At 39.1% G+C, this 16,561-nt stretch overlaps 1 protein-coding gene across 2 annotated transcripts in view; it reads right to left on the bottom strand.

Annotated features, from left to right (window-relative positions):
• DTHD1 (death domain containing 1) overlaps positions 1-16,561 on the bottom strand; it is a 58,979-nt gene that overhangs the window by 21,753 nt on the left and 20,665 nt on the right. For both annotated transcript variants that reach the window (XM_012644480.1, XM_012644479.1), the window contains exons 5-7: positions 11,623-11,787; positions 9,588-9,877; positions 4,568-4,809 (exon numbers count right to left, since the gene is read on the bottom strand). In XM_012644480.1, coding sequence (XP_012499934.1) covers positions 4,568-4,809; positions 9,588-9,877; positions 11,623-11,787 — 697 coding nt within the window. The remainder of the gene's footprint in view (positions 1-4,567; positions 4,810-9,587; positions 9,878-11,622; positions 11,788-16,561) is intronic.

Here is a 16,561-nt window from a genome sequence, read left to right on the forward strand (position 1 = left end):
CTCACTCTAGCCCTGGCAACACAGTGAGACTCTTGTCTCAAAAAAAAAAAAAAAAAAAAAGTGATATGTCTTCACATCTTAGGAATCAGGCATAGTGTATTGCTCTCATAATTGTCTCTGTGTGTGTGTGTGTGAAAGTGTGTGTCTATTTCTATACACACATATAAATATATACTGCTCTCCTCTGTGTGTAAAGAGCTTTTAATTTTGACAAATATCTTCACCTATTTTACGCTACATGTATAAATGTCTGCATAGTTTTGTGTTCACTAACGCCAAACTCCTGTGATAAGGGTACTTCCATTTCCTGAAAAACAGCACACTCTCACAGTGCTTAGCTGAGGGGGATATTTACAATTCTGAACTCAGTGGAAGAAGCCCATTCTCACAGATATAAAGGTCATGGTTTCAATTTCCATTTAGATATATAAGTTTTAAATGAAGGAAAAAGTTTTTCCTCAGCCACAGATGCTTTTCTACCCTGGCAAACTTATTCGTGAAGACTCTGGGCACCAGAGAGGGCTGAGAGTGAGTCTGGAAAGCCCCCCACGAGCCCGTCTGGCAGAGAAGGAAAGTGCAGATGGCACGCTGGCAGCAGATTCACATGAAAAGCAGAAGACATTTAAAGTGTACCATTTTTAAACATGCCAATATAGTTTCAAGACTATCAATTTTAAGCCTGGACAATGTTAGGGTTTGCAGAAATGACATCGTTCATCCTGCCATCCGCAGGTACTTATCAAGCAAGCACTGTGCACCCGGCACCGGCAATGCAAAGTTGAGCGGGGCAGTGTGCGCCTGCGCAGTTCGTTGCATTCAGCCTCAGTGGGGGCGATGCCACCCTTGGGGAGAGAAAATTTGTCCTTGGGTGAGATAAAACAATAAAAAAGCTTATTCTTTTAATGTACAAAGCACATTGTAGACACACAGTATATCTGTGGTAATACAATTTCATGGTAAGAAGGGACTAGGAAAAGAAAGGCTAAAAAGACTCCTGAGGAAGGCAGTAACAACGACGTGGCTGAGAGACACTTGCGTATCAGGAAGAAAACAAGCAATTGATCCTAATGCAACACGCTAACGACAGTGACGGGAAAGCACAGAAGGTTGTGGCTGTACAGACCAGGAACACCTAGCTTAATAGAGAGGGGGACGTCAGGGAAGGCTTCCTGGGAGAGGTGGCACTTAGGCAGAGATGTGAGGGGTGACCAGTAGGAATTACTCAGGCAAGTGGGTAGGGAATGGTGTGCTAGAACTTTTACTGAGGAAAATCTATATAAACTCCTAAATTATCTAGCTTGGCTAATTCAGCTAACTAATTTACAAAGTCAAGCAACAGAATAAACACTGATAACTGAAAGCTGCCACAGTTTTGGATTTCATGTGTGTCTTCTCTTGGATAAGAGCCTTCCTTTCCGTTGTCTGCCATTATCCCAGGAAGGCCCTCATTGCCTCCTGCCAGAGAATTCTACCAGCCCCTAAATTGTCTCGCTTCCACCATCCCATAGAGCAGAACAGCACAGAGCTCTCTGGAGGTGATGTGCCACGTGGAGCTGCCCAGAGAGCCCTGATGTGCACTCCCCGCTCCAAACCTGCACACTAATCCAAAGCGGTTCTCTAGCCTGCCAGTTAAGAGTTTGCAGAACCAGGCTCTAAACTACTGAATGGAGAGAATTCAGGTATCCCCTTGAGTTACTAGTTCTTAAGCTTTAGAAGCTAATGAAAACTATAGAACTCCCTCATTCCTCCGGTCACAAAGATTTACAGTGCCCCCTGCCAGTGTGCCAGGCACCGCCCTGATCACTGAAGACAGGGCCCGCACGGAACAGAGAAAGCCCCGCACCCACGGAGTCTGCCTTCTCAAGGAGCAAAGGCAAATAGAAAATACATGAACCAGTAAGTAATTCTAATAATATCATTTAATGATGAATGTTATAAAGTCAATGTAAACAGGGTATGCTGGGTTAAGGAGTGACTTTGGACGAGGCGATGAGGGAATAGAGTGATCTCTGAGCTGAGACCTGACTGATAAAGAACCAGCTACGTGACGATTGAGGCAAGAGTGCCCCGAGCACAGGGAACACAGGGCCGTGGTGCAAAGGCCTAAGGTACAAATGAAAATGCACAGGAGCAAAACCGATAGTGGATGCACACCTGTATGGCTACCCTGTCATCACAATATCACCGTTTTCAGCATCGGTGGTTTCATAGATTTTGCCTCCCAGGAACCCCACTCAGGCGGTGCAAAGGCAATATATGTAACCTAAACATTTGTACCCTAAAATATCTTGAAATAAAAATCAACAAACAAACAAACAAACAAATAAATAAAAGGTTGGTACAATCAAAAAAAAAAGTTAATGTTTCTAGTAGCCTGCTTCTCTGAACTAGGGCTGGTTTCAGGTTGATTAGGTGGTGTCCATGTCCTCATTTGTTATGTTTCTAAAATTACCTCTCCATTAAAGCATAGTGTATATGAACTTGTCATGCGGCTTTAAAGGTCAACCTGGATGCTCTCTAATCCATCCTGTAATCTTGACTAAGAATCGTTGCTTTATCGTTGCTAATGTGGTGACAGCTAGTGGTTGTTCATTTCAACAAGTGGGAGGCAGATTTCCTGGGTTTGAACTTTAGTTCTGCCACATATTTAGTTGTGGGACCATGGGCAAGTTGCCTAAAATTTCTGTGCTTCAGTTTCCTATAAAATGAGAACAATGATAACATGTCATAGGATTTTTGTGAGGATCTAATGACACAATGCATGTAAAGCCCTGGAAAGACCTCTGGCATATTAGAAATTATTACAATGGTTAGCATACAAGTCGTGAATTCCTGCCAAGCTGTGCCCACCACCCTCAAACACACTCCATTTCCTCACCCTAACTTGCTTTTTTCTCCATTTCAATTGGCCAAATTTCCACCAACTTACAAAGCTCAGATAAAATGTCACAATCACCACAACAAATACTGGTTTCACCTTCCAAAAAAGTTATTTCTGTCTCCTGAATAACTATTGGTACATTGTTTATACCATTAGTCTAATCAGTTACTGCCTCATAAGGAAATTCTGTATATGTGTTTTGTATACTTTGCTGGACTATAAATTCATTAGAGAAGTACTATCCCATAGGAATATAATTAGAGACATAGGTAATTTAAAATATTCTAGTAGCCACATAAAAATGTTTTTAAAAAGGTGAAATTAACTTTAATAATATTTTATTTAACCTGATATAACCAAAATATTATAAATTTGCCATGTAATCAATATAAACAAATAATTAATGAGATAGTTTATATATTATTTGTACTGAATCTTTGAAATCCAGGGTGTATCTTAAATTTATAGCCCATCTGCATTCAGACTAGCCACATTTCAAATGCTTAACAGCCACAGGTGATGGTGGCGACCATTTGGGACAACACAGCTCCAGGCCATATACTATCCTTTACAGCTCTGTATTTGTCATGGCTTAGCATAGCGCATTCCCTATTTCAGAAGTTCAATTAATATTTGTTAAATTACTTTACTGATTTACTTAAAATCAGTACAAAATCTGACCCCATGGAAAACACATTTCTGCTGTTCATAACACAAAAAGTGAAAACATGGAAAAACAGTTTTAGCTTTATTTAAAGAAGAAGAAGTTTGCTTTTCCTCAGGAGTGGTAAAATAAATTTTCAATTATATTTCTAATTAAGAATACAGTTTAGATGTACTAAGCCCTGGACCACTGAAAGAAATTGTATATACAGCAGTAAAATGTATGTGTTTGTATGTTGACTTGTCCTCGAAATAATTTAATCCTACTTTCTGATATAAGTAAAAATTTTAGGTAAGAGCAATTAACTCATAAAGCAAACATGCAGGACTTGGTAAGTCTCACTGAAAACATTTTGACGTCATTTTCCTGTTCACCATGATTTTTTCTAAGTGCCGTGCTGTGCTCTGAAATGTATTCAATGTTTTCACAAGTGATTTCCCAGTTACTCAGATGCAGTCACAGTAAATGAATCACATGAGTTCCGTAGTCATTAACCGCCTACTGTGAGAGCCAGATTAATTTGAACTGCTCTTGTTAGAAAGGCTGATATGAAAAAAGTAGAAATCCTCGCATATATTCTACCACTCTAAAATTGGACTTACCTGCTCCTTCCTTATCAACTTTATCCTTATCTTTTCTTTCAATCTTATGTATCCATATGTCTGCAAAACTGATTGCAGCAGAGAAATATAAAGAATTAACAAAATATGGTAATTAGAAAAGTAAGGCGGGGCACGGTGGCTCGTACGTATAATTCTAGCACTTTGGATTGCTTGAGGTCAGGGGTTCAAGACCAATCTGAGCAAGAGTAAGACCCCATCTTTACTAAAAATAGAAAAATTAGCTGGGCACGGTGATATGCATCTGTATGTAGTCCCAGCTACTCGGGAGGCTGAGGCAGGAGGATCGAGGTTGCAGTGAGCTATGATGATGCCACTGTACTCTAGCACCCAGGTGACAGAGACCATATCTCAAAAAAAAAAGGGTGTGGGGGGCAGGGAAGAAAAAGTAAAATAACTCACCTTTGGCAATCTCAATGGTAATTTGCAAATTGGCAACTCATGGTTTTCATAAACAATGAGAGATTGATCCAAGTTGGGGATTATCTTCTCTTTAGGTATTTTATAAACAACAATGGCGCCCTTATAATGAGGGCAGCTATAGTTTCCAAATTCATCCACCTCTTTGATTTGGAGTTTCAGCCTGGGTTTTCTTTGCAAATGAAAAATCAGTTTGTAGTCTTTTCCATAATCCTTCCCATTGCCTAAATATAATTAAAATGCATTTGTTACCATTAAGTAAAACATAACACTTTGAGTTACTTAATTTTTTAAAATCCAAATAATCATTTTAATTGTTAAATACAATTAAAGCTTTTTTGTATCATTGTCTCTTGTCAAAACATAATTGATAAAGCAGCAATAGGCTGAGACTGTATAGATGACTCAAAAGATTTCTCATCTGTAATTGGGCCAGGTGCTCTCTAAGTCTTGCAATCTTTTATTTCTTTTTCTGTTCTATTTTGCTGTAACCAGAAACTACTGGAAATATTCAGCTTTTACAGTATTTAGAAAATTGTTTTCACCCTTCGAGAATTATCTTTCTCTTTTCCTCTAACTATCCATACATTCTAAAACTTCACTCTTCTGTAATGTGGGTGTTTAAGTGAAAATTAATTAAAATTAAATAAAATAAAAATCCAAATCCTCAGTCACTCTAACCACATTTAAAGTGCTCAATAGCTGTGTATATCTAGTGGCTACCTTACTAAACAGTGCAGATATGAAACATGTCTACAATTGCAGAAATGCACAGTGCTTTTCTAGAATTTCCAAGCTCAATAGTTAATGCATTCATGTTACTAAAACTTCTAAGAAAATTTGGTGGATTCTCCTAAAATAATGATGTGTAAAAATCTTCTCAACTCCTCACTGAAAATACCAGAGCTTTTGTGAACATGACCTTTCACTCGTAGAGGCTGTACCAGGAGAATCAGAATATTTTACTTTGTTATTTCAACAGTAGAGTGAAAACTACCATGTTTCTTAAAGCATATATGTCTGTACTACACTTCGTAAAATTTATAGAAAACTATAATGTAGTGGTTGAAATAATGGATATAAAGATCTAGATTCAAGTCCAACCTCTGGACTTGAGTCTAGAGGTTTGTCTACATTGTAATGTTCATCCAGTTATTTCACATCTCTGAGCTTCTTGAAGACTTAACTTCCTTATCCTTAAAACATGAAAAAATAAAACTTACCTCCTAGGATCACTCTGGAAATGAAATGAGAAAATACGGATAAAATGATTGCCAAGGCCTGGCACATGCTAATTGTAGCTGTTCAATACATATGTATTGTTACTAGATGTTCCTTATAACAATATATTTTCTTCTCAATGATGGGAATTGAACATTTCTCATATTTCTATGTCTCATTGATGACATAGAAAGCGCAAATGTAGGAATAAATGCTTTTGCTTAGAAAAGTCAGGCAAGGGCTAGCAGAAAGGGGTAGCAATATGGAAAACCAGAAGTTTTCCAATATGGAAACTCAGAGTATTTCTATATTCTAACCCATTCCCCATCACCTCTGCCTCTAAGCCACCGCCATCTCTTGTTTGATTTACTACAATTAAACATTAACTGGTCTCCCGGCTTTTACTCTTGCTTCTGCAGTCTGTGCTCAACACAGTTGTAGTCTAACTCAGGTCGCTCCTCTGCTGAAAACCCTTCACGATTCCCCATTTCATTTAGCATAAAAGGCAAAGCCTTTGCAGTGGCCTACAAGGCATGACGAGTCCTCATCTCATCTCCTACAACCTCTCCTGACTCTCTCTGATCCGGCCACGCCAGCCCCCGCCTGTTCCTCAAACACGCAAGGCACATTTCTGCCTCACTTCACTTGCACTTGTAATCTCTCCACCTGGGACAAACTCCCCTGAGACAGCGTGATGGCGTGCTCTCTCACCTCCTCAGAGGCTGTTTACGTCACCCTCTCAAAACGGTCTTTCCTGACGACTACTTAAAACTGCAACCCTGCCACTCCCCCCAAGACTCTCTTTATCCTTTTTCTGCTTTGCTCTTCTATAATTCACTTTTCAGTGCATGTTAAATTGTGCATCTTATTGACTTATGTGCTTATTCTCTGTCTCTCCTCACTTGATTATAATATATATAAGGGCAGGGAATTTTTGTTGAGTGAAGAAAAGAACGGTTATTGTAGCCTCCTACATACGTATCGAGGAAAATCTCTTCCCTGAGCCAAAGGGCATCCAGGGCAACTTTGAGACACACAGACCTCCACAGGGCATTATTGGATGTTATGGTTGATGCAAGGTGTCAATATATAACTCTTATGAAAGCTCTTCAGAGCACTTTCTGAATTTTATGTGCACCGGTGGCTTGGATGTCATGCGACAGAAAGTCTAGGTGCTGAACTGGCAGCTTTAACCTAGAGAATGAAAGCATGGTGTAGCTTGTGTCCAGAAGAATACCAAAGATCAACATAAAAACCAAGGGGAGCACCCATATATCTTACTTCCTCTTAGAAATAGAAATAAAGTCCATTTCCCATGAACCTCACTCAAAAGAGTCATCATATTTTATATAAGTGTATAGGGAGATTTGGGCATTTTTCAAAGGGCAATTGCTTGTATTTGTTAGTGAAAGTTTTTAATATTTTAGTCACACTTAGTACTATAATGTTAAGTTCTTAAGCTTTTGCCTTCATTTCTTCCAAAAAATAATCACTGAGCTCCTTCTAGCTGCCAGGCCGAGTCCTCGGTGCTGGGAATTGAAAGGTGCTCCCCAGCAGGACAGTCCCTCCTCTCGTGGGGCTGCAGTCACAGAAACTGGCACTGATCAAACAATTAAGTGAGTAAATTAAAGATTGCATCTGTTACAGTAGGAGAGATCTGGGGGTGAGGGTGGGGAGGGGGAGGGGAGGAGAACCCTGCAGGCAGAGACTCTTTGGCTTCATCTCTGCGATACCCACAGAGACTACCCCAGGCCCTGATGGAAGGATGAGGTGTCAATTCTATGCTGAGGGTCTTATTCCTCTTTGGCAGAGAAAAACCCAGTAAAGCTCCAGGTCTGAGCATGGGTCCCTAGGAAAAGCAAAGCATACAGGACCTGGGCATCCTGCCAGACTCTTTTTCCTTGAGTGACGATGAGCTCTCCTCCATCCCGTGTGGGGGGAACTGCACACGTGCCGGCTGTCTCTGGGCACCCTGATTTAGCATGTGTTCCCCAGTCTCCATCGCAGGCAACAGTACACGCAGTACCCCCGCCTACGAGAGGAACAGTAACTCACTCCTGTTCAGGGAGTAGGTAAACACAGTGCTGTCCCAAGTACTGCAGGAAAAGCATTTGCATCATTAGTTTGGGTGGGACACTTCTGGTTTTCGACTCTCTCTCACAGAGAGATTTCCCCGGGGTGGACACTGTGGTTTCTGCTCCGGAAGCCAAGTAGAAAGGGATCTCTTCCACCCTTCCTTCCTCTTCCTCCTCTTGCTCCCCCTCCCCCTTCTCTGACCTCCTTGTTGCTCACTCACTAAATCCCGTCAGAGACTCAGCTGGCTGAGACCCTGCATGTGACAGTGAGAGTGGAACAGACTGCAAGCTGAGATACTTGGGTCTCACTTATTCCTGAGATGCCAGAAAAAGGGCAGCATCAGCTTCAAGCCTCATCAGTTTTTGAAGCAACAAATGGAGCTTGGAGCGATTTCCTGAATCAGAGAAAATAGGTATCATTTAACTCAATAGAATACACATTAATTTATTACATAAATACAGAATATCACCTCAAGTCAAGTGCTCCTAGGCCAGAAATCCCCATTTAACCCATCCTTTAATTCTCCCCCACAAGCCACCTTCACGCACACCCGTAGAAAGGAGTTAGAAAGAAAAGGGGCCGACTTAATAGAAAAGAAACTGCCGTAACAGCAACTCCCCAAAGAGCGTGTGCTCTCTTTTCCCACACAGCTGTTTTCTCTCCGTGCTTTTCTCTCTCTTCGTCTCCCTCCTTTTATCTCTTCTGTCTCAGCCGCTCCCTCTCTCCTCCCGGCTTCCTGCCACGTCTCGTACTGATCACCCTTCAAAATCAGGGAGATCCCTCAGCGCTGTCAGATGTCCAGTCATTCACTGCACAGCTGTCCAGAGCCTTGGGCGTGCCAGGCCCCTGCGTGAGGCCTGGAGGGGCTATGACAAGACAGCCACGTCATTGCCCTCGTGAAGGTTTCACTCCAGGAAAGAACATACGTAACTATATGAACCAAAAGTAAATAAATAAAATAATTTCAAATTGTGGTAAGATTTACAATGGAAACAAAAATAACACTAAATACACACGGTGATGAGAAGAAAGCCCTGTACGTCCTCTAGATCAATGTTACTAACCTCTTTTGTCACAGACCCCTGTGGAGTCTGCTGAAAACTGTCAATTGCTTCTGAGAGTAGTCTTTTAAATACATAAAATAAAATCCATGGAATTACAAATCAGGCAATTACACTGGAATGTAGCTCTATCCACATATCTCTTGAGAGTCCACTGACCGCAGGTTAGATTCTTTGTAGGACAGCCTAAAGACTGTTGATACTACTTTAGGTGGAGTAGGAGGTACTAATAAGGTTTTAATCAGAGGAATAATATAGCATGATTTGTGCTTTTAAGAGAGTACTCTTGTTACTGGACGGAAATAGATTTCATGTGGCTCAGAGTGGAAGCAGGGGAGCACTTAGACGGCAACTGCATTGTTGTAGGGACAAGATGATCCTGGCTTGCACTCGGGTAGTAACTGCGGAGAAGGCTGTTTCTATAAAGAGTCACTTAGAATATGCCCATAAAGGAACACGCATCCCTAAGTAGAGAAGAAAGAGACTGAGAAGGAAGAAGTGAATAAATCCTTTTCTCTTCCTACTTCCTGAAATCTCCCCTCAATCCTCTGAAGGTTTACTTAGCAACACAAGTTAAGCGAACTCCTTCTGAAGTTTGTGGCTTATAGCCCATAAAATATATAAAAAGATTTCTTTATACTTACTTGAGGCAAATATATTTCCAGTAAACCGTAAAAGAAGTTGGTCTCCTTCTCTTACTTGGAAATGCCGAGATGGCTCTGGAGGTCCCCCAAACCCTTCCACACGCAAGCTCTTAAGCGTCTGGTGTACGTCTTTGGAAGGCACTACTAAAATAGCTATTCTGTGTGGATTGTCCTTCTGGTGAGACAGTACGAGGCAGGCGGTGGTGCTGAGCATGGCTTCCTCTAAAGATTTCACAAGAGTAAGCAAATGGCTATTGTCCACGACAGAAGACAGGTGAAACACAATAAACCTGCATGGAAGAGAAGAGGCGAAATGACAGAAAAATACAGGCTTAAAAACATCACTGATATCTAATAACATCCAAGAAAAATGCCATCATCATCCAAACTTCCTTTAAAATCAAGTATTCTGATGACCAACAGGTTAGATTTATGAATGACCTCAGTGAAGCTCTTGGCAGTCAGTCAACCGGCTCAAATGAGACTAAACTCTAAAACACACTCTTTAAAAAATCCATATAGTCTCAGCTCAGCTCTAAATATGGCAACGTATTTTAAGTCTTAATTAGCATAACCAAAGAGTATTATTTCAAAATATAGAAGAGAAAGATGATCAACAGAATCCATTTACTCCCCACAGGATGCGGAATGTATAGCATAATTAAATGGGGATTGAATATTCATCTCTGTCTCTGGGTGGTAAGGATTGTTACGGTGAACTCCGCTATTGATTGAGTTGCGTGTCCCATTCATAGTTGAAGTACTAAATCCTAGCATGTGTGATTTTATTCAAAGATAGGGTCTCTACAGAGGTAATGAAGTTAAGATGAGGTCATTAGGGTGGTCCCCAAAGAAATTTGACTGGTGTCATAAAAAGGGAAAATTTCTGAACAAAGAAATGCGTACGTAGAGAACACCATGCAAATACCATCTATAAGCTAAGGAGAAAGGCCTGGACAGATCCTTCCCCCACAGTCCTCAGAAGGAACACACCCTGCCAACACACCTTGATTTTGGATTTCTGGCCTCCAAAACTGTGCAACAATAAATTTCTGTTATTTAAGCCAACCAGTTTGTGGTAATTTGTTATAGCAACTTTAGGAAGCCAATATAGACAAGGGCTTTTGAAAAACACTCATAACTTAGATTTATTTTTACAGCTTTCTTTTAACTCCAAAATAGTTTTAAAACAGTACCTTCATTTCTGAAATTCCATGGAGATAGTAATTAACTGTTCATATTATGCTTATCTCCGGGCTAGGCCACCTTGTCCCCAGTTCTTCTGCAGAGAATTGGCGCACAGCAGCCTCCTGGTCCAGAGCAGCCCCACACCTACGGAGCAGGACTGGCCCATGTGGGGTGGAAAGCCAGCATCCTTGCTACTCACATTTCCTGAAACCATAGTTTTCCCGACTTCCTCCCTCGCCCTGCAGGCTTCACCTGAGCACCCTCCCTCTAATCACCTGCTTCTCATCTCAGAGTCTGTTTCTCAGGAATTTACTTTGAGACAATCATAGATATGAGGCCTCCCATTATGAAATAAACACTATCTTTGACATTGCCCTCTCTTTTTGAGTGGCTACTCCTCAAGAAATTTAAATCTGTCTAAAACTCTTCTCATAAAAAATGGGAAGTCTAGAAAACATGGAAATGAGAAAGCAAAATGAGGGCACTGAAATAGCAAATTCAGTTTACATATATATAGTTATGAGATAAGCATAACATGAATGGTTAATTACTATCTCCATGGAATTTCAGAAATGAAGGTGCTATTTTAAAACTGTTTCAGAATTGCAAAAAACCTGTTAAAATAAATCTAAGTCATGAGTGGTTTCCAAGAGCACTTGTTAAACTATCAGGAATGAAATTACAGATAGCATATCCATGTCAATTCTGGCTTGGATTTTAAGCATACCCTAAAGAATGGTTCATATTCCTATTTGAGGAATAAAAATTTAGTCCTATGACTACATTTGTGTAAACATCAGTTATAGACCATCAGGAGGGAATATCGTCAACTTTGCTATTGTATTACCTATCTAAATGTTCACACAATTCAAATGATATCAAGCCATTCTGTACGGTTCTCACCACGACATCGTCAAGCACAAACCAACCACTGTCTCGGCTTCTGAATCCCAGTAATTTCAAAGATTCACAGGCATTTTTCCCAGATTTTCTTATGGACGTGCTTTTTGTCCTATATAATGATAACAGAAGAGAAATTGGTAAAATTTACATAATTTATATTTAATTGCACTCATTCTTTCATTAAGTGAATAATCCAATGACAATTCATTAAGTATAACATACTATGAGCCAGTCTACACTTTGCACCAGGAATATAAAGATTAGAAATATACGGCCTTTGCCTTATAGAAGCACACAGTATCACAGTACTATCTGATTGTAGTGCAAGGTGATCTATGTGGTAATTAAAGGAATGCACAGGGTGGTTTAGGAGCAGAAGCAGCAAGGGGCTCATGAAAGCTTGCAACATGAACATGCTGATATGTAAAATGAGCTTTGGAGAATGAAAAGCATTTTACTACTGACAAAGAGGTTTAAGGGAACACCCCAAAACATTAATAAAGTTGCTGATATCAACTCAGATGCTTTAGGATAACAAAGAGTGTTATCCTAAAGTTTATATAGCATAATAGGTAGGATGACAGACTCTAGACCAAAACTGCCCAGTTTTAAATCCTGGGTAGCTCTGCCTCTTATTAACTATATGACCATGGGTAAGTGATCTGATTTCTCTGAATCTCAGTTTTTTTATCTATAATATGATAATAATAAATTAATAATGTAAATTAATGTAGGTACTATTCTTAGTACCTACATTCCTAATAGTTGTCAAATTATTAAATGATTTAATATTTGTAAAGCACTTATAATTGCAGTGAGTATAAATAGTATTAATTTTCTCATCATAATTCCTACTGCAGACATAGCCAATTATCTTTCTTGTACAATTTTCCTTCTTACATAACCTGCCCCACCCAAAGACCCAGTTGGCTGAATATACCATGTGATACATTTCCCTAGCCAGAGCTGATTTGACTAACAGTAGACCAGTTTCTAACAGCTAGCCAATTTAATTCTCTTTCTTTGGAATTTGACTAACAGTCTCAGAGACTGTAACTTACCATTGTCCTTTTGTTATATTATAATGAACTATAAAAATTAATAAACTGAAAGATTATTCAGAAAGGAAAAATAGATGCTAAGAAAGAGAAGGAGAAAAATCAAGATGAAAGAATCCATATAGCCCTAGAGATGGAGAAACCAGAGATTAACCATTGTAGCCCTGCAATAAACTCTTTCCTTGAATTCGTTTAAGTGGGTATCTGTTCCTCATGACTAAAGGAAGAAAAGTCCTTGACTATGAATATCTTAAAGAAAAAAAATAATGCCTGGCCTAATGATAGTACTATCTACAAGGGGACAGAACTGTTCTAGCCAGGTGCTAAGAATAAAGATCCAAGTGTGAATTTCATATCTTTATTTGCAAAGCAAGCTAGAGTTACAGGCTTAAAACCACCTTACTTTTTCATAGGTTGAGCTGTCCTATGACCCATAGATTAGGCACTGAACTAGATTTTAAATGTCTGCTCTAAAACTTTTTAGTATGTATTGGTTACTTCAGGGTACTAGCCAGATTAAAGTCAGGAGCATAGAGTGAAAAATTTAGTTTTTGGCTGTTGATTATAACTACAGATATGGTAAATTTTTTAACTCTTGAAAGTTAATAATTTATTCACACAGGAAGTGCTGGGAGTTAGCTACACTCCCAGAAAAAAATTGGGTCCCTTAGGCAGGGTTCATCACAAAGGATAAGGAAATAATAGAAAATAGAAAATAATAGAATAGAGAAATAAAAGAATACACAGAGCTGAAAGTACAGTTTTATAATAGTATAGATTTATAATAGTTGGGGTATCAGGGGAACCCACAGCATTCCTGTGAGCTGTGAGGCCTCAGTAAAGTTTCACATGAGTATTTATAGGTACAGTGATCGGTTGCCAGGGGTAACAGATTTACATAACAGGTAGTTCATTTTAGGTTAAAAGTCTCCCAAAATGCTTCTAGAGATCCCTTAATTAACTCTATCTACGTGAGCAAACGGTTACAAAATCTTTCTAAGACAAACTTCTAAGTTCTAAGATAAAGCTGTCACTTAGCAGAAAGTTTTAGAGATACAGTGGCTCTATATTTCTTTAACTAGTTATTGTGGATTGAGACAGGTAGTCAGGAGTGAAGCAGAAATTGTCCCTTAGTCTAATTGCTTTTAGCTGCAGATGTCTGTCTGTCGGGTGGGCACTCTTTGATCAGCTCTCATCCCGTGGCTCCATGCAAACCTGCTTTGTCATACAAAGCAGGTGAAGGCCACAGGTTTGAGACTGCAGAATCACCTTGGAAAGCAGCTGCTACTGACCTGTGAGATGCCCTCCTGAGGCAAGGCAGCCTTTGATGTGCGAATTAACACTTTCACATATTCCTTCAGGGCAAAGCCCTGCAAAACTCCTGAAATCATTTCTGTCTCTATAGGAGGCATCTCCATAGAGCAATATTTCTATGGGCAACAAGGAAGATATACTGAATCCAGAACATTGGTCATTTACTAGATACTGACTTAATTGTAGTGTTGACAATTTTTTTTCTTCTAATTCACCTTTTTCTGATAATATCCTAAATTTTCTCCCAAGTGGCTCCCAAGTGTGGAGGAGCCATCCCTACTCCCAAGTCCATGTCAGCATATAAGCTAAGCCAAAGAGTGCATTTGGCATTCATTAATGCTGTTCACCAAAAAATCCAATTTCCCTTTGGTCTCAGTACAAGATAGGGTTATACTTTCTGTCTCCTGTGGTTGAATGGGGTCATATGACTAGTTTTGGTTAATGAATTGTGAATCAAAGAAATATGTCTCAATTTGAGTCCAAGGATTCAATTACTAATGTGGGTCTACAAATGTCTTTCTTCTGCCATCATGACAGCAACCAGATAGTGGCTGCTCTGTCAGCCTAAGTCCTGGAGTGAGGATGACCAAAAGGCAATCTACCTTTGATGACCACACAGTGTGTGTGAGATACAAAGACTGGCATTACAAACCCATGGGATTTTGGAGTTTTGCTATCTGCCACAATCTAGGCTAATGTGCACTATATAATATATCTTCCTTCTGGTTCCAGTAATCTATTCAGTGATGGGTTTGTGACAGATTTGGAGTGAGAATCAAGCCCTGGGTTTTGTGTATATTCATGGGAAAAACAAGCTTCCTCTTTTTCACTGAACTTGGAGCAATGAAGATGTTGCCATATTAATTGCATGAGGGACAAGCATGTCAGAGAATGGAACTGGCACAGAACAAGGCAGATAGAGAAGAAGAGAGATTTGGTTCTTCTTGGTTCAAGAAAAAATATAAAGATAAATATATCCCCAGATTTTTAATTTATATAGATGAAAGAATTCTTTTATTGTTTAAACTTATTAGATTTGCTTTTCTGTTACTTAACTCAAAAGAGTCCTTAATGACATAAAGATCAACGTTAGACTTAAATATGATAATAGACACAATCCCTATTCAAACTACATAATCTGATGGTATACTTCCATCTCTCATCTGTTAACAGCTCTGCAACTAAACTATTCCCATTCTATGTGCTATTAGCAAAGTCTGACAACTAATATTGTCTGGCAGTGAATAACACTTGATCAGACTACACAAAAGACAGCATTTTGATATAGTGATAGTTCCATAAAATTTAGTAAAACCTTTATTCTAAAAATTTATTTATTTAAAAATGATTAAATTGTGCTTAGGACTCACTCAGACAGTACTAAACTCTCTGAGGATACTGATTAAAATGTGCATGCTACTTTATAAGTAGAATAAATAATATATGATGCAGAATTTGACAAGTAATCATATAGTCAAAATTCTCATATTATATCATATTTTACTTTCAGAATATTTCTTCCTTTGTGATATGCACAATGCATAGGTATTTAAATGTGAATGTCATTAATGTTTTGGATTAACTTTTTCTTAGAAAACTGTAATTCAGTCATTAAAGTACTGATTTTAAATGATATGCTGCATTCAAAAAATTAAGGTTTTTCCCATTTTAAATTATGTATATTGATTATAGAACTATTTTAAAATAGAAAAGTATATAGAAGAAGAAGGTACACACACATTGCCTAGAGCCAAATACTACAATATACTGACGAATTTCTGGTAGTCTTTTTTGTATGTAGATTTTTATTTGGTATATAAAATGCTGACCGTATACCATGTCAATTTGCACCCCTAATTTTAACATTTGTAATCAATGTAATCACTTTTGGATATCAATTTAAATGACTTGAGTTCCTATCACACTAGTGAGAGAAAAATTCTCTCCTAAATCAACTGTCCTTTCTGACTATAGGCCCATGAACCCTCAGAGCTTTACCAAGTTTGAGGTGTCATTACTTCCAGTAACAATCACTACACAGAGGAAAAAAAAACTACATAATCTAAGCAGTCCCCAGTCTTCATGCATGGTCCCCATTCTCTTGCTGCTGTTGAAACAGAGGCTCCCTCATGATCTGATGCCACGTTGCTTCAGGGGGACATTTATCAGCACATGCCACTATTTCAGCAGGAGCTTTTCGCAGTATAAAGAAGAAAAACATGAAAACTCTCTCCTCAGTGTTATGCTATTTATGATTCGGTTATTTCACCCCGAGCTTGAGTTCCTGATGATACTGTGTCTTAGTGGACCCACTTACCCAGGCTCCCAACCTGCACACACAGTCATTCTTCCAAAGAAATGTCCACAGTGCTAGAACTGCCTTGTATTTTGCCCAAAGCCAGCCTGATTGGTGAGCCTCGGCTATCCACTCAAATTCCCTCCTCCTTTATGCTATTTTTTTCTTATAGTTGACTTAAGAATATCTACCTTAACCCAACAGAAATGTTTCAA

The sequence above is a fragment of the Propithecus coquereli genome, unplaced genomic scaffold, assembly GCF_000956105.1.
Source record: "Propithecus coquereli isolate 6110/MARCELLA unplaced genomic scaffold, Pcoq_1.0 Scaffold213, whole genome shotgun sequence".
Lineage (NCBI taxonomy): Eukaryota > Metazoa > Chordata > Mammalia > Primates > Indriidae > Propithecus > Propithecus coquereli.